Raw genomic sequence first — 24,913 nt, forward strand, 5'->3', positions numbered from 1 at the left:
ATAAAGACTATATTTTTGTTTTCTATATAAATGCAGCAGATTTTATGCAGTTTTGCTTTGACATATTTTGAAAGCTATGGAATATTCTTTAGATATTATTTATATGGTGTACAAGTTATATATATATTAATGCAATAATAATAATCCTCATAATACTTTATGTTAATTTGAAATCAGAGAAAAGAGAAGCCAAAGAAACAATAAAAAAATTAATATTAAAATAAGTTATAAATTATCACGCAGAGATTACAATAAATAATGAATAAGTCAAAAAAATGATAATCACTTTGGAGTACGCTTGAATTAAACTATTTCCTGGAATGTCAAAGATTTTCTCGTTTACTTTTAGCGATAGAATTTGACCTCTGCTTCTACGCAATCCTTGAGTAGTTCGTCCAACTCCTCACTGGGATGGTCTTGTAGAGAGAAATAATTGTTTAGCTCATCCACACAGGAACGTTCCAGGCTACGCAAATGCTCCAAGGCCGCAGGTTTTTTCTGGTTGTGCAGCTTATGGAGCAAAGTCAATTCCGCCTCCGGCTGCACTTGAGTCAACGGGGAGATTTTTGGATTTGGGGCAAACACAAATGGTTTGAACACAGATTCTGCGGCATTTGGCGTGGCGGTAAACCAATGGCATGAAATGCTTTTGAGATTTAAAACCGAGACATTGGCTCCCCTAGAGCTAGATCCCCGACTGGCTGCTCTCAAGGTCTCAAACATGTTATAATGAGTATAGGATTTATCAGCCAAAGGCTTGGGGCCACACCACTCTTCTGGAGGCGCTTGGGCTTCAGCATCTTGGCTAGAAGCAAAATTATCATCGACATTCAATGATTCTGTGGACTTGGCTATTTTTGAGCCCACAGTTAAGCCACCACTGGGCACGCGAAGAAAAGGCGCCTCCACTTTCTCAGCGGCCCAAAGCTTCCCAGAGCAACTGACCAACCAGCCGGAGGACGAATCACATACAATAAAATTAAATTTAAAACTATCCTGACTATAACTAGATACCATAAGTCCAAGGCGTTCTACAGCAGCCTCGGCAGTTGAGCAAAGGGCCAGGGCCAATCGCACCAAATCCGTTGCCAAAAGGCTGTCCGAATCCTTGGCTTCTGCATCGCCACTAGACCAAGTCAAACCCACAGCCAATCCCTGGTCATTGGCTCCAAAGTCTCCACCCCATAGTCCGAGTTTGGGTTTTTGCAAAATCACACGAAAGGTATCCGACGCCGTCTCCACTTTGGCTCCGCCATCAGTCTGCAAATAACAATGACTCATTTTAATGAAGCTTGACTCTATTCCCTCCCCTTTTTTCACCAGCACCCACCTTTCCTGTTAAAACTTCGTCTGGGTCATAATAGCAGATTTCGGTCGACATGCCTAGCAATTGTCCATCGGCATCTTCTGCATTGCGACCCACAATTAAAGATCCAGAGGCACAGTTTTCAGGCAATACAATAAAACAATCGCCGTTAGACATTTTTCAGTTTTTAATGCTTGATTTTGACTTGATTTTTCTTTACTCGCGAGCTTTTTTTAGTACCCTACGAATACCCTTTCCGAATTCAGCCTTTGGGATGAACAGAATGTTAAACGTTAAAAGTTAGCGACGGTCTGTTAAGTTTTTTGCTGCCAGTTTAGCTATTTTCCCACTAGATTACAAATTACAGCATCACTGGCTACGAACCACATGAAACCAGATCGAACCACCGAACTCCTTGCAACCACGTCATCCGCAAGCGAACCGCAACAGATGAGGCGAACCGCAACAGATGAGCCCAACTCCAACTTTACTCACGAACTTCGAACGTAAACACAACATTACTCACGAACTCGAACATGTTCGCGCGTTTACTCAAATGTTCGAGCGGTTTTACTCACGCGGTTTAAATCGCGTGAGTAAACGCTAGCGTTTTTAGAAAAATATTTTTTAGCCAACACTGGTGCTGGCTAGTGTGACCTTAATTGCCGACAAACAGTGTTTGCAGATGGTGCTGGTTTATTTTCATTTTGAAGGGATTTCCCACTTTGATTTGATGTAAAGGAGTAAGAAGTTGGAATATGTATTGGCAACTTGCAATTCTCGGCTTCACGGTTGCAGCAGCTTTGTGTACGTACTATATTACGAGTCAAGCAGAAAATGTACCCCAACAAAACCAACCCAAACCAAAGGAGCGTAAAAAGACTCAAGAAAGACGTCATACTAAACTGTTAAAAGCAAGGTGAATGTTGTTGTTGACTTTTTGCACATGTAGTTGTATTTAATCTCATAAATGTTTTGTGCCCTTCATATCTGCAGCAAACCCGGTGATCAATGCTTCTGGTGCACTAATGCGTTATCAGTGGAAGATTGGAATATTTTACGTTGTCGACATGCCTTGCATAAGGATTGCTATAAAGATTTTATACGAATGGATACAAAGTGCCTAATTTGTCAGTCGACTGATCCCTGTGTTATTTGTTTTAATAATGACAAACCACTAACGGAAGAGAATGCAACATATCTAAGCTGTTGCCACGCATTACACACAGACTGTTTAGCTAAATACGTGGAAAACGGCTTTGAGATTTGTCCGTTGTGCCGCAAGACAATCTAGTTCAACTTTATTTATAGTTGCCCTTTTTTATTTTTCGTTTTACAAAATGGAAATGCCTAATAAAATGCGTCAAAAACGGGAGCTGCTCTTTGTTGCCAGTTTTCGCGCCAGCGCAATTCTTGGAACTCCTGAAGGTTGCGAGAAAAGTGGGAACGGGTCTCCAAAATGCTAGGGTTGTGGGGAAAGTCCTCAAACCAAATTCTAAGCTGTTCGCTCAATTCCTGATGATTGTTAAACACAAATCCATTTTCGCCGTGTTTAACTAGCTCTGGCAAACTGAAAGTTGAACAAAACTGCAATTACACACATACTATCCGGAAAAAAAGGATGCAGACTTGACGACATTTGCCAAGAACTTCTTACCATTTGAAATTATATGCACACACAGGGAGACCGCTTCCGAACATGTCAACCACCTTCATGGGCAAATCTAGGCCACTTGTGCTCCAATGTAAGCACACACCCAAATCAGCGCTGGCCAAAACCTTTGGATAATCTTCAATTTCCAGCCAGGGAGTAACTATTGTTACTTTTTTCCATTGGAGTTCAGCTATCTTTTCTTCATAGTGTGATTTCTGAGGTCCTTTTCCGGTTATAACCACCAGCAAAGATGTATATTTAAGTGGCTCAGCCACAGCAGATTCCTCATAGGCTTTCAGAGCTTTAAATAGGATGCTAAAATCCTCATCCGGTGTCCAACTGGTACTTGAGACAAGTATGGCCTGTCGTTGAGGCTTGTAAAGAACAGATCCATTTGATAGTTTCTGGGTTAGAGCTGTGGATTCCTGAACGCCGGACTGTTTCAGGTCAGCGTAGCATTCCGGCATGAATTGAGGGTAATCTTTAGACAATTTCATAAACAAGTCATGCTTTTGAGACAAATCAATGGGATGGAACTGCGAAGGAGCTCGATCATACAGCACGGTTACAGGTCTGAAAGAAGCAAATAAATTGAAGTCTGCATTTCTATTAAAATTCGACTACTCACCCAATGTTCCAGTTATGTTGCAGATCATCTTTCATGGCCTGCGTCACACAAAAATGAGAATGGGCCTTGGAACCAAAATAACGTTCCAGCCATTTGACCAAACGTATAAGACTACTCTTCTCACCCCCCGCCATGCCGAGGGCCAGCACTGTAAACGTATAATTGTGCCAATCAATGACCAATTTGCATCTGGTCACGGCACAATATAAATAGCAAACAATCAAAGTGGGTATGCCCGGAGGATTCTGAACCAGCAGAAATTGGGGTCGTCTTATTGAAATGAGAGCCATTAGAAGACTTAAAGTTTGCCAAAATGCTTTGAAGAGCAATTTTAATTTTGGAGTCAGGTTGGTCACCGGCACCGATGAAAGCTCATGGATTTGACACTGTGACTGTGCCTGTGTTAGCGAGTCCAGGGGTCTCGTCTCCAAGTAGCTTATGATATCCACATTGTAGTTGTCCTCCAGCAGACTCTGGGCATGATATTGCATACGTGGACTGCGGCCAATGTCGCCCAATACTATGACACAGGCCCGACGTTTTTTTAACTGAAGTTCCACCATATCGGTTAACTGCTCATTGAATTTTGGTCAGGACCAAAATAACAAAAAAACAAAATAATACCAAAAATCGAATGTTTTTCTTCTTGTTTTTTTTTTCTTGCACCCCCAATCAACCCATTAAGCGGTGTTGCCAGATAACGAAATGGCACTAAACAGCTGTCTGCGACTCAGAGATGCCATCTATAATTGCAAACAGCTGAAAACTATCACGCTGTGAATAAACAAATATTTGCTGTTGTTGTTGTTGATGTAAGATGCAAAAATAAAGAAGATATAACCAGTTTGCCAAATTTAGAAGAAAACTTTTCAATTTGCCCTTAACCACAAACGTTGTTTTAGTTGCCATGGCAACGTGAAGTTAAGCAACAAACAAGGTCAATTAAAGTTTACACTAAAATGTTTCTGGAACGAATTTTTCCATATATTCGACCATTTATTAAATGGTTTCTTCATGTATTTACCCGCCTATGTGAACTGCAGCGGATATGCTACGGTGCCAGGTCCGGGGCAAGTAGAACTCGGCAAGTGGAACGATCATTGAGACTATCAAAAAACTCCGATATCAAGCGGTTAGTGTTCGAATTGGATGAGGCAGCGCCTTTTGCCGAGGACAGGGAATTGCTTTATTTTGGTAAGAAGAAGAAGGAAGAGAGGTATTTGTTTTATCTAATCCTTGTACACTTTTCTTATCAAACAGCTCCACGGGCAGCCCACATTGTCATGCGTGCGAAGAGTATCAAGAGCACCGTACATCCTGATTTTGCCCGACTCTTTGGCAATTGTGTTACCAGCATTTGGGGCTATCAGCGGCTTCAACATCAAGTGGAAGAGCTGCGCGCCGAGAAATACGATTCGGAAGATTTGGAACATGAACAGAAATTACTCCAACTTTGGCAGCTTCTTATGCCCGAAACACCACTCTCCGCTCGTATAACCAAACAGTGGCAAGACATTGGTTTCCAAGGCGATGACCCCAAGACGGATTTTCGTGGCATGGGTCTACTTGGATTGGAGAATTTACTTTACTTCGCCAGTGCCTACAACGATGCGGCCAAGCACGTACTTTTGCATTCAATGCATCCCACATTAGGTTACACATATGCAATTGTTGGCATTAATCTCACCTCGATGGCCTACAAACTGCTCAAATCAGGAGCCGCCAGAACCCATTTCTATAATCAGGCCGCCTTACATAAGCAAAACTTTAGTTCTCTCGAAGATTTTCATAAGTTGTATTGCTATTTGTTCTTTGAATTTGATCGATACTGGCTGGATAGCGATCCCCGGGACATAATGGATTTTCGAGAGATATATCAAAGTTTTGAAATAACCAAACTAGAGGCTTTGCATAATGATAATACACTCTTTAAAACCAATTTGATAGTGGAAAACGTTTAAATAAAATTACCCAAAAAATATAGAAATATTTTAACAATAAACACAAGCACAAAATACTTTATTTGTGAGTTGTCAATTAATAAATGTTAATGATATTTCAGCAAAGCGGGCCAATAGCTGCTGATTGGGTAAGGCGGAAATCTTTTGAAAAATATTTACAAACTATTCATTCATATCAGTTATTATTGATACGTAGTGTATCTCTTAGTCATTTAGTTAGTGATAAGCAACTCATGTCTGGGGTACTAAAAGCAGCTTGCCGACTAATTGTAAGTAATAGTAGTAATCTTAATAATATAAATAAAGTACCTATTAAGAAGTGTCAGTGACGCGATCTCGTTTGATATGGTTTGTTTTTAAACTTAGCTGCCTTAAAGTGAGGTTTAGTAACCTAAGGAATCTTAACTAATTGTGTAAATCTTAAATATCCAAGGTCATACATAGTTAAGATGCCTATTTAAACATTTAAGACTAATCAGCTTAGCTGTTTCCAAGAAATCTTGGTCGGGGACTTTAAAAACACAATTTTGAATATTTAAAATACAAAATGTATTTCAGCTACATTCTGCAGTCACAAGGCCTGTATTTCTTACTTGTTTTGTAATTTTTTATATTCACATTAAGAGTTTGATAACCCATATCATTTTTTTCGAGGGTGGAAAAACAACAAATATTGTAAATTAATGTTTTAACTTGGTTTAAATGTATTTATTATTTTTTAACACAAACTCTACAAAAACTATCTATTACAAAGTGTCGGCGGAGCCATCTTCTGTCTTAATATTTTTTGGATCAGGCAGATTCGTATCAGGAACAGGCTTAGGTTTTTTACTGGGCAAAAGTAATGACTGTAACCCACCCAAAGGTGCTTCAAATATAATATATAAAACATAAGACAATATTATTGTGAAACCAAAACACGACCAGAACTGCAACATCTAAAAAGGAATAAACAAAGATAAGAGAATTTACAAAAAAATTAAAAATTGATCATCGAAAACCTCATTAAACACCTTACCATGTCGTAGTCTGAGAAAGTTCCTACTGATCGCATTCGCCTGTGATTAATCTCCTGGACGAAAATGTGAAAAATGTAGATCGAATAGGAGAGCTTTGACAATGGCTGCCAAAGTGGCGAAGAAAGAAAACTATTTGCCAATCCGCCACAACCCTGCATAGAGGCAAAGACTACCCAACACAAGGACAACGGCCAGCCGATGCGTGTCAGGGTATAATAAAATGTCTCTCCCAGAGTAGACAATGCAGGTTTCAGCCAATTGCCATAGGGATAAAGAGCAAAGATCGAGGTGAAGATCATGGCAAGACTTAGCAGCCAACCCAGCCATACAAATAACTGATTTAAATTAAATTTTCGTCCACGATTCAAATGTAGAAAATATCCAAAAAGAAATCCGATCAACCAGGGAGCCGCATGAGTGTGGGTGGGAAAGTATAACTTCTCATGTGCCTCTTGGTTCTTGGCAAAATTTCTACAAATAAGAGAAGAAACGTTCATAACGTGGAAATTTGTTTTAATAATTGTTGGATACTTACTTAAACTGACGGGACAAATCATTCAGCAACATAGTGGAGAAGAGGCAGGCCGAAAGCAGAAGTATCAAAATTACAATCCCGCCTGCAGCCTTCTTACCCCACTTGTACACGGCAATAAGCAGAATGGGTGAAAGAAGATGCATTTGCATATCAACCGCCAAGTACCACGTATGCGACACACACTATAGAAACAAAGGGTATTTAGTTTATAAAGTAATTATTTTCTTTCTAAGAATACTTACCATGTCCGTACTAGCATAGTTCTGAATATAAAGTAAGGTTTTATACCAATTCCACTCACACACGGAATACTCGGCAAAACCTTAATCCGATAGAGGACCATCGACAAAATAGGGCAGAAACTTCCAATAGATTAATATGGCCAGGGCTAAAATTGGTGTAAGCCGAAGAAAGCGATGCAAGTACATCAAAGGTATATTTATTTTCCCTTTCGATCTGTATTTAATAAGATAAGTCATAGAGAGCTAGAATTAAGCCAACAAACAACTTACTTCTGCATAGATCGTAGAGTAATCATGGCCAACAACAAGCCACTAATAAATAAAAATGTATCCACAGAAAAGAAAAATTCTATTATAAAAAAACTGAAGGGCTTTTCGTACCACTGTAAAAAAGTAAAAGGAAGATTTAACTAAGTGATTGATACTTATTGATAACACATTTAACACTCACCCTAAGCAATGTCCAACTATTAAGATTAGGTGCCATCACACCGAATACATATTCATGACCAAAGACTACCCAGATTAGCGACATGCAACGCAAACCATTGAGGCAATCTATGACATTTGGATCCTTATTCGGTTCCACTAGACGAAATAAGAACCTTGAATTTGCACGTGCTGAGAAAATCTTCACAATTGGAGGCAGTTGTGCTAAAAATTAATTCTTTTTTTTAACTCATGTTGCTAAAGCGGGTTTTAGTTATGTATTTACCTTGATTCTTGCAGATAAAGTAATCATAGAGGGTAGCCAGAGTCGTGGCCAAAGTAAACAGCGACAAAATTGAACTGAAACATTAAACTTTCATAAATACATTTTCTTATTCAATTTCCCATTGGATCCACTTACATTAAGAATATTGTAAGTCCATCATATGGTTGAGTATTTTTTGTTTGGCAACTTTCCTCATCTATGATAACTAAATCGGTTTTCTCTTCTAAGTTAAGTACGTTTTGGAACATTATTGTCAGCAATTGGTTCATTTGTTGGCCTGAGCAAGAAGCCGGAAAACAGGAAGCGATTTTCATGTTCAAAATGCTCAAGTCTATACCAAGAACATATTTGGTAACGGGCAGTTGCATAAAACCATATTTGCCCTTTATATTATGAGTGGAGTTAATAATTTTGTTGATCTTTAGGCATTCATCGAAGTTGCCCATATCATAGATATTTCCATATAAATATCCCGATGGAATTGATCCCCAGGAGTCAAACACTTAAATGAAAAACACAACCAAGTCTGTGTAGAAATACATACTTATAAATATATAAAGTACTTACTTTTTAAAGCCCAATAACTGCTTGAGTTAATGCTGCTAATCCATAGAGTTATGTCGGCGAAACACTGTAGATCCAACTGATCGGTAGTATCGGGAAATGCCGAAATGTTTTGATAATACTTGACAAACTCCACTCTCAAAGGACGCAGCTCCATGAGTTGATGGAACTTAAGGCTTTTAGCTGATTTTAGTGCCTGCAACTCTAGTTCCAGCTGTTTGGCGCCAGTTAGGCATAAACCACCTAAGATATACACCAGAGCACCGATAATATAACGCATATTGTGGCGGTCGGAACTTAATATTGTATTGTACAAATTTTCACTATCCCGACCCTTATATATGGCTATGGTCTGAATAGATAAGTATATTGATAAGCTGGTCGTACATGTTATCAAACAAATGTTTGAGAGGTTCCGTTTAAATTCCACTTACACGGTATTTTTTTTAATATGCGTTCATGTACACCGAAATTTTAAAGAGAATTCTAATTTTATGAATTAGTTCTTTGATAAGTTATGCCTGGTGCAAGACATACTAAATTTGTGTAAATCTTGGCCCACTGAAGAAGGTTGTAAAAGCGAAATAAATTAAATGATCAAAGTGATCTTATCTTGTCTCTCGGGGAGGGAGCGTGCAAAGAACTGAGTAACCGCATATATAGAAATATCAAAGTAGCTCACATCGGCTAGGTGAAAGTTAATATACCCTTGTAGCAATAGTATTTTTAAATGTTTTCAAACTCTTTCTGAGTTCCAAAGTCTTCAACTCTCACTCTATCTCTACCCATTGTATGTGAACATACATACATACATACATACATATATCAGGGATCATATATAGCAAGCATAGCCGATGAATAATGATTATAACTTGTGTTCTATTAATCCGATCTTAGTAAAACTTTGGAACATGATGTTGTACATAAAAAACTATTTCATTAATCAATTTGGTAAAAAATTTCCACTCCTTCACCGATTTTTTTCATACTTTATCTCAAAATACTTTCATCTATATATGTGTATATATGGACTCAGCTTCTTATGCTGATCAAGAATATATATTTGATGGAATTGGTAAGGTCTCTTTCTATGCGTTATTTTTTTTATAATACCCTTTGCTAGGGTATAAAACAAAAAAAAAACATTAGAAAATAAACTTAATCTATGCCAACGGTTTTTTTTTATACCCCCAGTAAATGCTAATTGTTAAGTATTTATTTTTGCGGTGTACTGAGGCAATTAAATTAGAATAATTTACAATTATTTACTTACCGAACACCACCAAAACTAAATGTATAATAACTAAGCAAAGTATCATTTATGTTCTAAACTGATTGTGTAAACTTTGAGTATTGCTTCTTGATGATTGAACGCAGAGCAAGAAGACTGTGACTTTTCCCAATGAAGTTGAAATCAAATTCTACACTTTTAAGGTGCTAAAGAAAGAGGTATCTATTCTGTGAAGTGGGCTAACTTTTTAGATCTTAAGTCGAATACAGTCCGATACTTGGGACTGCCTTTGTTAAAGTCATTCATTTATTATCCTCAATGGTGGTCGTTCATCTGGCACACCGTGCGGATACGTAATACATAAAACGTTTGGGCTGTTGCCATATGGTATATCCCCACTAGTGATATAAATTTTAATAAAAACATTTGTTGTTTCTGTTCATCGATGGTTTCAATGTTTATAATCAATGGTGTTTAAAACATCGGGTTAATATCTCGATGCATCGATGTATGTCTGATGTGAAAGTTCACTGTTTTCTAATAAATAAAAGTGCTCATAATAGTAATTAAAGTTAATCTTGAATCTCGCTAGTCTCTTTTCTCATTGTTAGCCTAATCTTTCAAAAACTGTTTGATAAAGTATTTATGGGCTTTACTTTCCGAAATAAAATTTCGTTTACCTGATTTAAGCCTTATTCAATTTGTTGTACATATCTGTTATCATTTGGTCAGTCGTTGAAAACCCCTTTACGTTATCTTTGTTATCAATCTGAAACAATGCGCATCAAGTTATAGCTAAAATAAGGTTTGAAAGGGCTTTTTAAAGACAGATTCATTTAATTATATAAAAAAATTTGATAGGTGTCATATAGAACCGATGTTTTGGTGAAACATCAATACATCGCTGAACATTGACATCGACAAAACCATCGTTAAACATCTAGAAACATCGCCAAGAGAACATCGATGTTCGATGCATCTATGTTTTTTTTACATCACTAATCCCCACCTAATAATACCCAAACGTTTCTTTCATCGTGTAAATTAGAGAGAATACATTCATTAAGTCTGATTGCATTCGGATCGCATTTTTTTTGGGTGCAAAATATTCAAGACTTCATATCGTTTTTATTTGCTTTATTAGAAAACAATTTTAATGAATTTTTTATTTTATTTTTTGTTGTTTGTTTTTCTTTTTAAATGTTTACTTATACTGAATCTTTGTATCTTTTTGTTGTGGGTTTTTGTTATTAGTTTTTACACAGTTTTTAGTTGTTGTTGTTCGTTTTTTGTTCAAAGTTCTCTGTGATATTTGTGTGTGTGTGTGTGTGTGTGTTGTCATTATTAATATTTAATACATTTCTCTGCCAATTTGATGTTGGTTTTTCTTTTTTTTTTAATAATACAATTTAGATATAGCTTTAGGTTTTGTTTTTTTCTTAACTTTTTTGTTTTTTACATATTCATGTCACAGTTTATTGTCGTTTCTCGACTTGTCGAATTGTTGTCGAGATAATAAAATACACAGTATAAGTATTTTTTGGAGCTTTTCTCCATTTTCTTTGTTGCCTTTTTCTGTATATTTAAATTTTTATTTTTGCTTTCGTTTTTGTGTGTTTTCAATAATTTGCAATAAATGATATTTTTTGTGTTTTTTTTTTTTGTTTTGCCATTGTGTTTGGTTGTTATATTTAAACTTGATCTTGACAAATAAATATCATGTTGTATTCTTCCTCTGAAGTCTGTCAGTGGCAACGTGTTCCTCATTTGGAGAGAAAGAGATAAAGTGTCATTCTAATAATAATAATAATAATAATTGGAAATGTGCTTGGTAAATGTTTAATTGTTCTTATTACAACAAAATGAATGAAAATTCATGAAGAGTTTTGAGATTTTGGGCATCAATCGGAAAAGATTCTACAAGTTTATCGAGAGGAGAGGACTACATCTTGTAGAGGGCTTCTAGTTTTCCCTAATGAGGGATTTTTTGTTGTTAATTATTTTTTTTGAAGAAGTTTTTTGTAATGGCAATGGTTTTGTGAACAAAATAGATAGATACATATTTATATAGATAGATTGAGATACATAAATAGAGTCAAGAGTTAGAGATTGAGGAAGATAGTGAATGGGTTTTAGTTCATGGTATGTGTTTGTCTGTGTGTGTGTGTGTGCGTGTGTGTATGCAACTGGGCTTTTTTATATCGTATAAATTAGTTTGCTGGAAACCTTGCTTATACAATACTTAGTTTAAAAGTTTTTGTTTTCTTTTTTTTTCTTCTTCTTCTGATTTGTCTATAGTTTGCAACATTTTGTATGCATTTTGTTGCTCTCTACGATATCTTTTCTAATGTATGAATGTCGATAATGTAATGTATTTGTATGTCTATTATTTTGGCTATTTTAGGAAGCTGATTATTGAAGCTTGTATGTATTTATGTATGTATGTGCGGAAAGCTGAATGGACGGAAAGGTTGAAATCAATTTATGTATTTATGTATTATCTGTTTTATATGCTTACTCAAAAGGAATGTTTTCGTTCATAGTTTCTCGATATATGTATCCATTGAATAGGAACAATAGCTGTATAAATATATATATATATGTTTGATATGTTTACCTACTCAAAAATGTGAAGAATCCTATTAACATTTTCACCATCACTATTTAAAAAATGCATTACAAAATGTTGCAAAACCATAAAGAAACAAAAGATTTGTATCTGTATTTTTGTGTAATTTAGAAAGTTTTTTTTGCAATAATTTTTGAAGTGTTCTATGCAGTTTAATATCTCTTTGGCAAGCAGGTAACTTTATTTTGTTACATCTTTTTTGTTTTTGTTTGTTTTTTTTTATTATTATTAATTTTTATGATTTTTTACAGCTCACGCTTTTTTCTTTCATTGAAGGTACTTTATGCGTTTTATCTAATTCAAATTGGCAAAATCAAAATTAAAAAAAATGATCAGAGAATGCAATTGAACTCGATTTAAAGCGATTCGCAAACGATAATCAAAGTTTGTGTCGGCTATAAGAAAAGAGTTCTTAGTAGAAAGAAATATAATAAATATATTTTGAATATTTTGAAATTAAATGAAATTATTCAGTTCCTTGACAGTTCGATTGAATTCTCCGATTCTCTATTTAACATTCTAAAAGCGAAAATAACAACAATGCCATTTAATCAGGATTACTAGCAAAAATTCGCTCATTTTGGGGTGACTGGGCGAATTTTTGCTATTGGCAATTAATAAATAAGTGTAGGCGTCTGTCTATACGTGTGTGTGTGTGTGTGTGTGTGTGTGTGTGCGTGTGTGTGTGGGTATCTATTTACAGGCATTGAATTTAATTTTGTATTATTCAATTAAAATCAATTGAATGTATTTTAGTTACTAAATTTTTCTTTTAATTTCTTCATCATTTCGTAAATATTTTATTTAGATTAACACATACAATATATATGTACATATATATCTTCAGAATACATATATGTATATGTATATATATATATAATATATATATATATATATATCTCAATTTTGTTGTTCTTTGCATTTGTAACTTTAAGTTTAACGTTAAGTTAGGCTTATTTAAGTTTTAGTGGTTCTTTTGCTGGCTTAAACTTTAGATATATGAATATTCTTAAATAATCCGTCTTTGTTTTGTCGAAATATATCTATATATATATATATATTATGTGTATATAGTATAACCAGTTTTGTTTTTTTCATTTATTGATTTAGATTTAGCTAATTATTAAACAGTTTCAATTATGTTTATACTTCTTTCTCTTTTACATCAGTTTTCAATAGTTTAAGTAATAATAATTTTAGTAATAATAATAATAATCATTATCATCATCTTCATCATCATCTTCGTCATATTTTATATATTAGATGGTATTACGAAAACAATCAAAAATAATTTTTCGAATATTTAATAATTTACATTTTATATTTTCATTGTTTCTTAAGGTTTTTTTTCTTTTTTTGAAATAGTTTCATATTAGTTAAATGTATTTTCTTTTTTTAGTTAAACTTAGCTGTTCATATCATCTTTGGATCTACTGTATTATATTATTTTTTCTTTCTTTCTTCTTGTTAATCTCGTTATTATTTCGATTTTTTTTTTCTTTACTTTCGGTTTTTTTTTCTTGTTTTTTTTTTTATAAATGCATTTGTTTTCATGACTTATTTTGGAAATCCATTCTAACATAAGTAGTTAGTTAGTATATATAGAAAAAATTAGACTTGGATTTTACTTAGCTTATTGTTAAAGACCAGCAAGTGCGGATTGCCTGATGAGGTTTCCCGTTTCGTCGCCGTCATTCTCGCTGCTGCTGCTGCTGTTGTTGTTGGGCAGATCCTTATCCTGATTCTGATCGTGATCCTTGTTCTTTGCTATTTGGCTGCCGCCTGGCTGGCAGCTCTTTGCAAGGGTTACTGTAATTATCATTTGTAAATTGCCAAAAATTAGTGACCTCATTAGCAAAAAATGCATATTTTCTGGTGGTGGTGAGCAATTGGTTTTTGTTATTCAGGCAGGAATTTGGTTTGGCTAATCGGCTTAGGTGTTAATTTAATTTTAAAATATTATAAAAATATACATATGTATGTATTTTATGTTTTTTGTATTTTTCGTCTGTAAAATGGCAAAATGGCTTTTATATAATGCAAAATATGACATAACGCCAACAGACTGCATTATAATCTCAAATAATCTTTACGATAATTTTTTAAGCAGTCTGTGAACGTAATCAATCTATGAAAGTTACTTGCAATTTTTGTGTGAAATAAAACATAAGTCTGTGTGTTTCAACTTACAATTCAATTCAGTTCGTTTTGCTTATATGGCAAGTTTTCGAGTTTTCAATTTGATTTTCGATTTGCATGCTTGTGTTGGTTTTTGTTTTTGTGGTTTTTGTTGTGGGTGTTTTAAAGTATATTCGTTGTTGCTGTTGTTCGTTTGCTTTTAAGTTATTCAGCCGGATCCTCCATAATTATAGATTCACCAGCCCAAACAATCGGACGACCCTGGTAAGGGTGGGTTTTATTTTGAAAATAAATTGATTTCGGTTTCCTTTTTAAAGATCTATACTAGATCTAGCGTACTAATGTGTGTTGGTTTTTTAGTTATCTAGCCAGAGTTTGCCATTTTATATACAATGGCGTTTATTAGGTTAGCACGTTTTGGTTTTTTCTTAACTTTGAATTTGATTTTCTCAGCCCCCAAGTAATTTAATGGAAGTAGTTTGTAGTAGTTGGTTAATAATTGTATTTAGATAATGAAGCGTAACTGACATCTTGCCAGCTTTCGTCTTCTTTTTACAGGTGCGTTTGAACAAAAAGCCCTTATTTCCAGCTAATCAATAGTTTGGTTTAGTTTAGTTTCTTTCTAAAATCGTATACATTATAGTTAGACCTGTGTTCTTTTTGAAAAAGTTGAAGGTGAAGTTGTAGATTTAGGAAATGTCTTTGAAGAAGTTGAAGTTGTAGATTTAGGAAATTTCTTTAAAGAAGTTGAAGTTGTAGATTTAGGAAATCTCTTTGAAGAAGTTGAAGTTAAAGTTGCAAATTTAGGAAATCTCTTTGAAGAAGTTAAAGTAGAAGTTGTAGATTTAGGAAATCTATGATAAACTGCAAGCCAAAAGTTTTCAATTGATCCCCATCATTCGAAAATGAAATTTCTAGGTTTTTGTATAAAATTCTTGAGGTCCTTATACTAAAACACATTTTTTCTTGATCTACGAATGAACATAGATTAAATTTCCAGTCGAATGATACATGTTTTATAAAAATTCGCCAAAAATTCGATAGTTTTCAAGACCCATTAGTTAAGAATCCAAAAACGTTCTAACCTAGTGACCACCACTCTATATATATGTATGTATATATACTTAAAAGGAGTTTATGTCAGTATGTAGATTAAAAGAGAAATCAGAAAACAATACTACAATTTTGAATTGTATGATATATATGTATGTACGAATGGACTATGGCTACTCATGCGGTGAATAAAGTTGGTTAATTCTGAATTTGTATTCTATGTATTTATTGTGTTTTTATGTGTATTTTTTGTTGGGTAGTTTGGGGATAGAGAAACATACCTATATGAGTATTTTTTTTTGAGTCTAGAAAAAACTACGTTGAAAGTAACGGTAACGGTGATTTTTAGGTGACTTGCGATAGGATTTTCTTTTTTTTTTGTTTGTCCATTCAATTTAACAATTGTATTGTATTGGATCCGCAATCATTTATATATACATATATGTGTATATATAAATAATTGAGAGTGTATGTGTGTATATATGTTAGAACAAGCGTTTTATTTATAGTACAGGAAAAGTGCGTGTGTTTATGGAAGATTTTTAGTTTTTGTACATGTTTTTGCATAGAAAATTTGTTGACTATTTGCAAATATTCCAATTTTAAATTTGCTTCGATCTAATTATGCGATTTATGTCTATATATATAATCTGTTGTACGAAGTTGTTGTTGTGTATGTAGAACGGCTTTTAGTTAAAGTTGTTGTTGTTGTTGTTGTTATTTTTAATTAGAGTTTAAGTGAATCGAGTGAGGCTAATGATGAACGCCTAGAGCCTAAACCTATATTAGTGGGACAACTGACCAGTGAGGTGGTGCCAAAGAGCTTGTACCAGCCAATAACGATATTGGATAGATTCAGATCGTCGAGCATTATCTGTGCCACTCCCATAAACACTTTTTTTTCAATCCTTCCATAATCGCCCCAAACGGTCACCTAGAAAAGATAGATTATATAATGTCAATTTGATATGTATACTCAAGTTTCAAGATCTTACCTGTAGAACACAACCATTATAGGGCTGCTTGAATACCAATTGTTGTTGATAAAGTGGATCTAATGTCCGTCGCGCTGTTGAGGTTTTCATTTTATCAATGCAACGTTTGCCGGAAACCAAATAGACTTTGACATAGGGAGCCGGAAGCATTTTTGATGACGGTTTTTGCTACAAATTATGGTTAAGGTTAAGGACTGATAGATAGACTGATAGACTAGATGATACAAACCTGCAAACCCCTCGCTCGTATCACCTCTACCTCTAGAAAGCCCTTCTGATGGCACAACGACAGCTGTATGTCACCTAACGAAGGTGCACCCAAGACTTGCCGGCCCACCAACTGCCCAGGCCCAAGGCCATCAACAAACTCATTCAGTGCACCATCATTACGCAATGAAGGTGAGAATCTGTTTGGGGTTTTTTTGGTTTGTTTTTTGGATAATTTACATAAAGATAATATTTTAGTACATAGATATATATGATTAATTTTTTTTAAGTTGAAATCAGCACAAGTAGCTTTTGTTTTAGAGAAAAGAAAGAACTCTTATACACAGGGAGTTGTAGAAAGACAGTATTTTTTTTTTTAGTTTTTGGTTTGTTTCGATTACGACTGTTATATATGGGTTAAGTATAGAGGTGGGTGAGGTGATGAGTTCAATTGAGTTTTGAGGTGAGGTGAATGGTTGACAGTAGTGCCGAACAGATAGTGAATTGGTCATTGTCATTGTATGCATGCGAGTGGTGTTTGTGGTTGTGTCCGGACTTCAAATAAAGAAATACAAAAGAAAAACATTTGAAAAACTATCAAAATCATAAGAAATTGAAAGAGTTTTTCTTGGACTTTCTTTTAAGTTGAAATATATGTACAGTAAGTAAGTTGGTCCTGCAGTCAGAATCGTTTTTAACGCCTTTAAAACGTCATCGAGTCATCTTTAAAATTGTAAGAAAAATTGTTATAATTCTGAAGAAATTGAATTGTTTGAAAATTCAAAATTCTTTGGTAAGAATTCTTTCAGTAGAAGTAAAATGCAACTTAAAATATTTCAGTATATATGTATATGTACTTTTTTTTTATATATATGTATACTAAAGTTAAAGAAATTATAACCAAATCTTTTACAAGACAAGAAAGAGAAGGTACACAAAAAGTGATGTTTAAAGGAAATACAATTACAGGGGGGGGAGGGCATTTAGAGAGAGAGAGAAAGACATGTTAAAAGATAAAAAAAAAGAAGAAAGAAAACACAAAGAAAACACCAGAAAATAAATTCGAAAATGCAGGTCCAAGTTTTTCAAGGCTCACATAGAAATAACAAGACATATTTTTACAATACAAAGAATCAGGAACAGTTTCAAAGAGTGACAGTTTTATATAGAGACAGTTAGAAAGAAAAATATCCAAATATATATATATACATAGAGAAAGAGAAAGAGAAAGAGAGAGAGAGAGAGAAAGAGTCATAGAGATAGAGAGAGAGGATTTGGCCACATAAATTACCATATACAAAGCCAATGATTATAGAGAGAGAAAGTGTGAGTCAGAAGCACAGACGAAGTAGGAGAGTTCAGTTTTGGTTTTTTATTTAGTTTTGGATATTATTTCGTCCAAACTTTGAATATAAAACTTACGATGAACCCTCGGAGCTAGATATCGAATGTATACTCCCAGCACTGTAACGCGTCACCGATGGCACCGGCGGCACTTCCACCGATCGCTGGATACTGCCCGCCGAGCCGCGCGATTGACGTTGGTGATATGGATGTGGTGGAGGTATTGTGATATGATGGTGACTAGTGGTAGAGGAGCTGCCTGAACACTGTCCCAGATATTGGTCTGTCAAGGAACAACGAATATGGATATATATATATATATAGATGTATTTAGATTGAATACATTTATGTTGTTACATAGATTCGATATGCAGTACCAGTTGAGTCTAGGTTTTGGAACTGTAACTGTATTCTCTTAGTTTTTGGATGCATCCGACGACGCTGGGCTTTTGGAAAAGTCGATTGGCCGCACCGGAAAGCCGGTAAAAGCGACTACTGTCAAAATAGTAGCCAGTAGCCCGAGTGAGTTGAAAAACCCCCCAGAAAAAATATCAAAATTATACAAAATAATAACTAAACAAACTGATATTATCGGCTGAAGAAATAGATACAATACATATGTAATACATACATACTAGGCGTATAAGTATTTTGTTTTTGTATCAAAAATAAATACAATATATACAAACACTAAAAAGAAGAAATTAAAAAACAAATTTGAGTTATTTTTCTAAGTCGACACCCTTGCAGAAGCCCGTTTTTGTTATCGATGTCTACATTTTCTCAATCATCTATCTAAATACAACCATGGGTGAAGGGGACATGCAAATAATCGATTACAATTTCAAGATCTTCCTCTAATATTTAAGGTTTCGAATTCGGATAACAATTTTAGGTTTGGGTATATAGAAATTTAATATGACTATCTGCAAGGGCATATACATTCCGGCGAACCGAAAGTTCTAGGCACAAAATGTGTGCGTTTCGACTATTACCAAGTCGAAAACGTAATGTGTTTTTATAAGTAAGACTTATAACATTTGTAGATACAAGTATGTAATGGATACATGTTGAAAACTTAATGCAATGCTTCATTTTTGCCATTAATATACACGTACAAATGTATATATATATATTTTTTGTTTTTTTTTAAGCCAATAATTGAATGATTTTTGTTGTAGTTTTTAATGTGTCTGTTGCTGTTGTTGTTGTTAATGATGACTTTCTATCACAGAGCTCCCTGTATATATATCAAAATATATATATATGTTTAAACAAATTTAAAGTCTATTTTGTATAAAGTGAAATACAAAATAAAACAAATGAAGGACGATAAAATTTCAGATGATAAACATTAGTTTCTTCTTCTTCTTGTAAATCGCAGCAGTTTTTTTTGGGCATGCAAATATGTATATATGTAAATATTATTATAATCTTTTGAACGCCTTTTGTTTCTTTTTATTGTAGGCTTACCGCTTAAGGTTAGTTATGCTTAGCCATTAGATGACTATAAATGAACTGTATACATTTTGCAGGGTATATTGGATTGTTTAAAAGAGTTGTTTAAATATGTTTGTTTGTATGTATATTGTAGCAATTAAGAATGTTAAGTAGATATATCGATGCATGCATATCGAACGAAACTCTAGATAAAACTGATGTTTATTATAATGATAGTAAGTCGTATATTGTTCAAATTAAATCTAGTTGGATTAATAGGGATTATAACATGTTGTTTTAATAATTGATATGTATAAGTATGTATTAACAATATTGAACAAGTGGCTTTTATATTAACCGGGGGTTAGTAAAATAAAACAAACCAAAAAAGGACTAAAAAAAACACTAAAATTTAGGTTAGGCGTTTTGTGAACGATTAGTTTTATCTTATATAGTCCATCTTTGCCAAAAGCTTTGTTTGGTTTAGCCATTTGCCTTTAAAAGAAAACACTGCAACTGCCTGGAAAAACAAAGCTTTTGGAGTGGAAGTTTTATGAGTTTTCTTCTTCTTTGTTTTTTTTTGTGGTTAAGCCTAAAAATACGTATCGACTTTGGATTGTTTGCTGGTTTAATGTTTTCTTTTGATTCTGCGACTGCGCTTCAAGGTGAACTTAATCAAATATTTCAGTAAATTAATAAGAAAAATAATAATATTTAAAAGAGTAAAAAAACCGAAGTACAGTCATGCCTGCGCGCGCGATATAAAGAGAGCGTTTGATTGCATTAAAGCTTTTCGGCTAAGTTATCAGTAGTACGCTGAGTATAGAAGAGAGAGAGAGGGCGAGAGAGAGCGCTTGACATGTAGCAAATTGAAAAGCTCTTACAACTACAAGGACTGTGGAGGGGGAGGAGCTTTGCATGTTGTTTACTGTTGTTTATTTCTGTTGTTTTTTGTTCGTTGGCCAACTAATGTTTATCATCATAAATACATTTCATTTTATCTATTTTTTGTTTTTTTTTTTTTTTGAAACTCAAACCAAAAAAATAAATAATTAAAAGTTGAAACGCAAAAGTTAAACAAAAAAAACAAATAGACAGTTTACTGATAAAGAATATAGAGAGAGTAGTAGAAGAAGTTGTGCGCACCTTTCCCCACCAGCGCCATCGCCGAAAAACTGTTCAATGGCATCCGCCTCCGATGAGGAGCCACGCGAAAGGCCACCGGCACCAGCTCCACCACTGATACCACTGCCTCCGCCGCGCATCTCGCGCGTGATATCACCGGGTAACACTTCTTCGCTGCGATGCACCGTAAACGAGTTCTTACCCTTCTTTCCAAAGCCCATACGTCTTTTACGACCTTTCAATTTCAAAATATACATATGTGGGTTTACACTATTTGTTATGCTTGGATGCTTGTTAGTTTCAGCCTTAACATAATGTTAATGATGAATTAGTTAGTTAGTAATATAACGCAAAAAATATATGCAAATTTATCGTGAGAAATTAAAATGCACGAAATGCATCCGAGAGAGACAGAGAGATAGATATAGAGAGAGAGAGCGACTAGCAAGAAATATAGCAATTTATGATCTTACAATACGATTTGATTTTAGTCTGGATGAGTTTTCAATAAGTTAATTGAACTAGAACTGTTAAACGAAACGGCATATCAATAACAAGGCAACAAAATAATCCTACCTGTTGCTGATAATTGCGAGGTTGAATTCGATTTCTTTCCCATACCGCTGCCGCTCTTGGGTGAACGTTCCTGATCGATGGCACCGCCGCCGCCTTTCTTGCGGTCGGTTGTCGTATCAGAGAGGCTTCCATCTGTAGGTAAAAACGAATTAGGATACATCAATAATTAATAATCCATTAAAGTTGTAAAAATCATCGGGTTGGGTTGTAAGTGCTTATTTCTTTTGTATCGCTCATAAGTATGCTATAGTTTTGCTACTCACCCACTTTCTCTTCAGCCTCGGCACCACCTTCTGTCGATTTGGCACCACCGATCCCACCGGTACCGTCTGTGCCGTTTTTCTCTTTATCATATTCGCTAAAATCATCATCCAACATGGCATCAATTGCATCCCAATCGATAACATCAAGAGCATCCGCGTCGGTGTTTGCATCCGGATTTGGATTTGATTCGTTTGTTGCGTTTGGTTCGTTCGTTGTGGCAGTTGTTGTAGCATTTGTTGTGGTTGTTGTTGTTGTTGTTGTTGTCATCGTCGCCGCCGCCGCCGCCGCCGCCGCCGCAGTCATTAGATTCGACGATGTGGTTGTTGTTGTTGTTGTTGATGTGAGATTTGTGCATGTATTTGTGATGGTGGAAGTGGTGGTGGTTGTTGTTGTTGTTGGTGTGGGATTGTTGGTGGTTGTTGCGTCATGTAGCGTCAAATTGTTGTTGTGTAGTGGTGTTGTTGTTATTGGTATTGTTGATGTTGTTGTCGATGATGGGAGTCGTTGTTGTTGATTGGGTGATGCATTTGTTGTTGTTGCCATGACACCGTGATGTAGTTGTTGTTGTTGTTGTTGTGGGGGATTTGCAAAAGAGGAAGAAGAAGCATTATTAGCATTATTACCACCGACGACGACATGACCAGCAGCAGCAGCGGATGCAGTTGCTGCTGCACCACCGCTCCCACTACCAATTTTCGTCTGTTGTTCCGATGCCATCGTTCCGCCTTCTTTCCCTTTTTGTTGTTGTAGTTGTTGTTGTTGTTGTTGTTGTTGTTGTTGGTGACTATGACTACTAAAACTAACACTACTCGCTTGGCTATTGAGATTGTGGTTGGTGGAGGAGTTTGTGGTTGTGTGTGGATCTGGATTGGTTGTAAAAGTGTTATGTACGCCGCCCCCGATCCCGCTGTCGACACCAGCTCCCACACCGAAATCGTTGCCATCTAACATTCCCGCTGTCCCTCCACCTCCACCCACCTCCATTGGTGAAAAATTATGCGCATTTTGTGCACTTGGTGGGTGGGGTAGATTTCGTCGTCGTTTCAAATATGGCGCCGCAGGTCCATAGAGTTTCTGTTGATTCGTCCGCTGCAAGTCTAGCGACATGTGATGACGGTGTGGTCCCCGAAAATGTGATGGTGCTACGCCGCGTCGTGTCCAACCGACATCCGAATCATAGGTGATTGTCACAATTTTGTCATCGGTGACGAGAAAGTGAGAGTGACTCAATGGATTTTGGGCATCCACGTTGGCTCCCATATAGGATTGGCGTATATTTGTTTCGGAACCAAAACTCCGTGATATGGCTTCATTAACAGCATGACTAGGATACTGGCATTGCACCTCATCCTCGTAACGGATACGTCGTCGTCCCCAACTTTTTGTATGCAGATCATCATAGTCCAGGGATCGTGATTGTCCAGCCTCATGAAACATGCGGCGACGATCAAGCTTTGGTTTCTTCAGTATTGATGTGGGTTGGGCCTTGGCAACAGCCTCTGATATGGGTACGGCCGACACTAGAGCGTCTTCACTCAATTGCCGTGAAAGACGCAACACCGATTGAGTGGGCAGTTGTGGTGTCGGGATTGAAATCTTGGTTTTGGCTCGACGATGAGCCGTGGGAGTCGGAGTGTGCACATGGTATGTGGGTACTGCACCAAGATTTACTTGCGGCCCAGTGTGTCCGCCTAGAAAATGCTGATCCACGCATTCACCGCACATAGACGGATCCATGGTGGGTAGCGATGGTTCCGAGTTGGCACTCGATGTTCGGTACATGGAGAGTGAGGGCCGACGCATCAATTGTTCGGCACTGTACGGATAGGCAATGGGTTGATGCTGGGGATGGGGATGTGAATCGGCCAAGCAACAAGGATCCGAGCAAGCCCCAATCGCTACACCAGGTGTGGCCAGGGCTGTGTTAGTGGATAGCACCACCGGCTGGCTGCCATTTTGGCAATGACTACAGCTCTTGTCCAAATGATCACGCACATAGCCAACATACGACGAGGGAGACGAGGATACTGTGTGTGCATGATCGTGGGCGGGTGGCATGGGCGAGGAGCTGCGAAAGAGATTCATAAATTGCTCGTAGCTCGTAGGTAGCGCATATGTATTGGCAGCAGTGTGAGCATGGTTGGAGGCGGTGGTGGTGGCGTGGGCGTGGGCGTGGGCAGGAGCGGGTATAGATTGGCGTCCGTTGGGCGTTAAAAATGAATGGCAAGTTGGCGACAAATAGGAGCCGGAGTTGGCTGAATGCATATGTAAATGAAGATGAGGATTGAGTGGATCAAGTGAAGATGGCCTTGCCGGTAGAGGTACTGGTACTGGTAAAGTAACTGTTACTGGTGCCATTGGCATTTCCTCAGCTACAATGCCGGGCTCGATTAAGAACTGTTCCATCAGGTGGCTTCCATTCGCAGCATCTGTTATGACAATGTGTTGCCGCCCCAATCCAGCCGTATTGGGTGGTGAGTCGGCTGCAGCCATCGAAGCCAATTGCTGCAGTTGGTCCAATTGTTCCATTAATAGCATCGATGGCAAATAATCAAAGTCGTCGACCTCAATGGTATTGGCGCGATTCGGTTCCATGATAGTTGCTCCTCCAAGTCTTGCTGCATCATGGGGGGATAGGAAGCTGCGCCAGTTGCGTGGGTAGCTAATGTGATTTCGAAAACGGGAGCGGAGGACACACGGGTACGTGGGGCCGGCGGTCGTAACATTTTATGATTGTGGATTGTGTGTGAATTTTTGGGGGGCGGGAGGGTGTTTAGTTTACAAGCGAAAGGGGGGGGGTGGGCATGGTGGGTGGTAGATATAAACAGCGCAGGGTATGGGTATGTAAGTGGAACGAACGTCCGTAGTCAACGAGTTGTTGGTTGTTGTTTTTGTTGTTGTTGTTGTTGTTTTGGTGGTGTTCGTGGTGGTGGTGGTGTTGGTGGTGGTGGTGTGGCGTTTAGTGAAAGAGCATTCGCAACACAAAATAAACATAGAGTTGTTGTTGTTGTTGAGAGATAGAGAAATTGAGACAGAGAGAGAGAGTATGTCGCGCGGCGAGTAATTTGTTTGTTTTGTTTGGCAAAAAGTAAAATGCAAAAAAAAAAAGAATATTTTTATCGATTTTCGTAGACTTTTTTTTTCCAAAAACCGAACAAAATATGGGTGTGGGTGTGTGAGTGTGTGTGTGAGTGTGTTTTAGGCTTTAAGCGGTAAATCTGATCTATTTCTAATATTGAGAGCCTAATTACACAGTTTTGATTATTTGTTTTCGATCAAATTTTGA

General features: G+C 36.4%; 4 protein-coding genes, 1 long non-coding RNA gene and 1 pseudogene across 21 annotated transcripts in view; 2 read left to right on the top strand and 4 right to left on the bottom strand.

Moving 5' to 3' along the window:
* Positions 1-82: 82 nt before the first annotated feature.
* Positions 83-1,758, bottom strand: LOC6647806 (secernin-3). The gene is made up of 2 exons (XM_002070014.4): positions 1,331-1,758; positions 83-1,260 (listed from the first exon to the last, which is right to left on the bottom strand). Exons 1-2 carry the CDS (start codon positions 1,481-1,483, stop codon positions 346-348), a joined length of 1,068 nt encoding a protein of 355 aa, XP_002070050.1. The 5' UTR covers positions 1,484-1,758; the 3' UTR covers positions 83-345.
* A 199-nt stretch (positions 1,759-1,957) lies between these two features.
* Positions 1,958-2,681, top strand: LOC111519159. The gene is made up of 2 exons (XR_002724259.2): positions 1,958-2,225; positions 2,303-2,681. It is a non-coding gene; the product is annotated as an uncharacterized LOC111519159 (long non-coding RNA).
* LOC6647805 (chitobiosyldiphosphodolichol beta-mannosyltransferase) lies at positions 2,607-4,287 on the bottom strand. Its single transcript, XM_002070013.4, has 3 exons — positions 3,589-4,287; positions 2,964-3,533; positions 2,607-2,876 (listed from the first exon to the last, which is right to left on the bottom strand). Exons 1-3 carry the CDS (start codon positions 4,149-4,151, stop codon positions 2,657-2,659), a joined length of 1,353 nt encoding a protein of 450 aa, XP_002070049.1. The 5' UTR covers positions 4,152-4,287; the 3' UTR covers positions 2,607-2,656.
* Positions 4,288-4,374: 87 nt separating this feature from the next.
* LOC6648134 (ELMO domain-containing protein 2) lies at positions 4,375-5,610 on the top strand. Its single transcript, XM_002070012.3, has 2 exons — positions 4,375-4,782; positions 4,849-5,610. The coding sequence occupies exons 1-2, from the start codon at positions 4,548-4,550 to the stop codon at positions 5,547-5,549; spliced, it is 936 nt and encodes a 311-aa protein (XP_002070048.1). The 5' UTR covers positions 4,375-4,547; the 3' UTR covers positions 5,550-5,610.
* Positions 5,611-6,229: 619 nt separating this feature from the next.
* On the bottom strand, positions 6,230-8,895 carry LOC6648133 (annotated as a pseudogene).
* Positions 8,896-13,993: 5,098 nt separating this feature from the next.
* The window catches only part of LOC6648132 (regulating synaptic membrane exocytosis protein 2), a 30,904-nt gene continuing 19,984 nt past the window's right edge, over positions 13,994-24,913 (bottom strand). For 3 of the 17 annotated variants that reach the window (XM_047013635.1, XM_047013634.1, XM_047013633.1), the window contains 6 exons: positions 21,627-24,289; positions 21,364-21,495; positions 20,809-21,022; positions 16,901-17,078; positions 16,672-16,839; positions 16,144-16,610 (listed from right to left, as the gene is read on the bottom strand). In XM_047013635.1, the coding sequence (XP_046869591.1) occupies positions 16,404-16,610; positions 16,672-16,839; positions 16,901-17,078; positions 20,809-21,022; positions 21,364-21,495; positions 21,627-24,289 (3,562 nt within the window). In that variant the 3' untranslated portion in view covers positions 16,144-16,403. Of the gene's footprint in view, positions 14,294-14,769; positions 14,885-16,142; positions 16,611-16,671; positions 16,840-16,900; positions 17,079-18,300; positions 18,506-20,808; positions 21,023-21,363; positions 21,496-21,626; positions 24,290-24,913 lie in introns of those variants that run through there. The other 14 variants (XM_047013638.1, XM_047013637.1, XM_047013632.1 and 11 more) reach the window with 13 other exon arrangements.

This window comes from Drosophila willistoni, chromosome 3R, assembly GCF_018902025.1.
Source record: "Drosophila willistoni isolate 14030-0811.24 chromosome 3R, UCI_dwil_1.1, whole genome shotgun sequence".
Taxonomy (NCBI): Eukaryota; Metazoa; Arthropoda; class Insecta; order Diptera; family Drosophilidae; genus Drosophila; species Drosophila willistoni.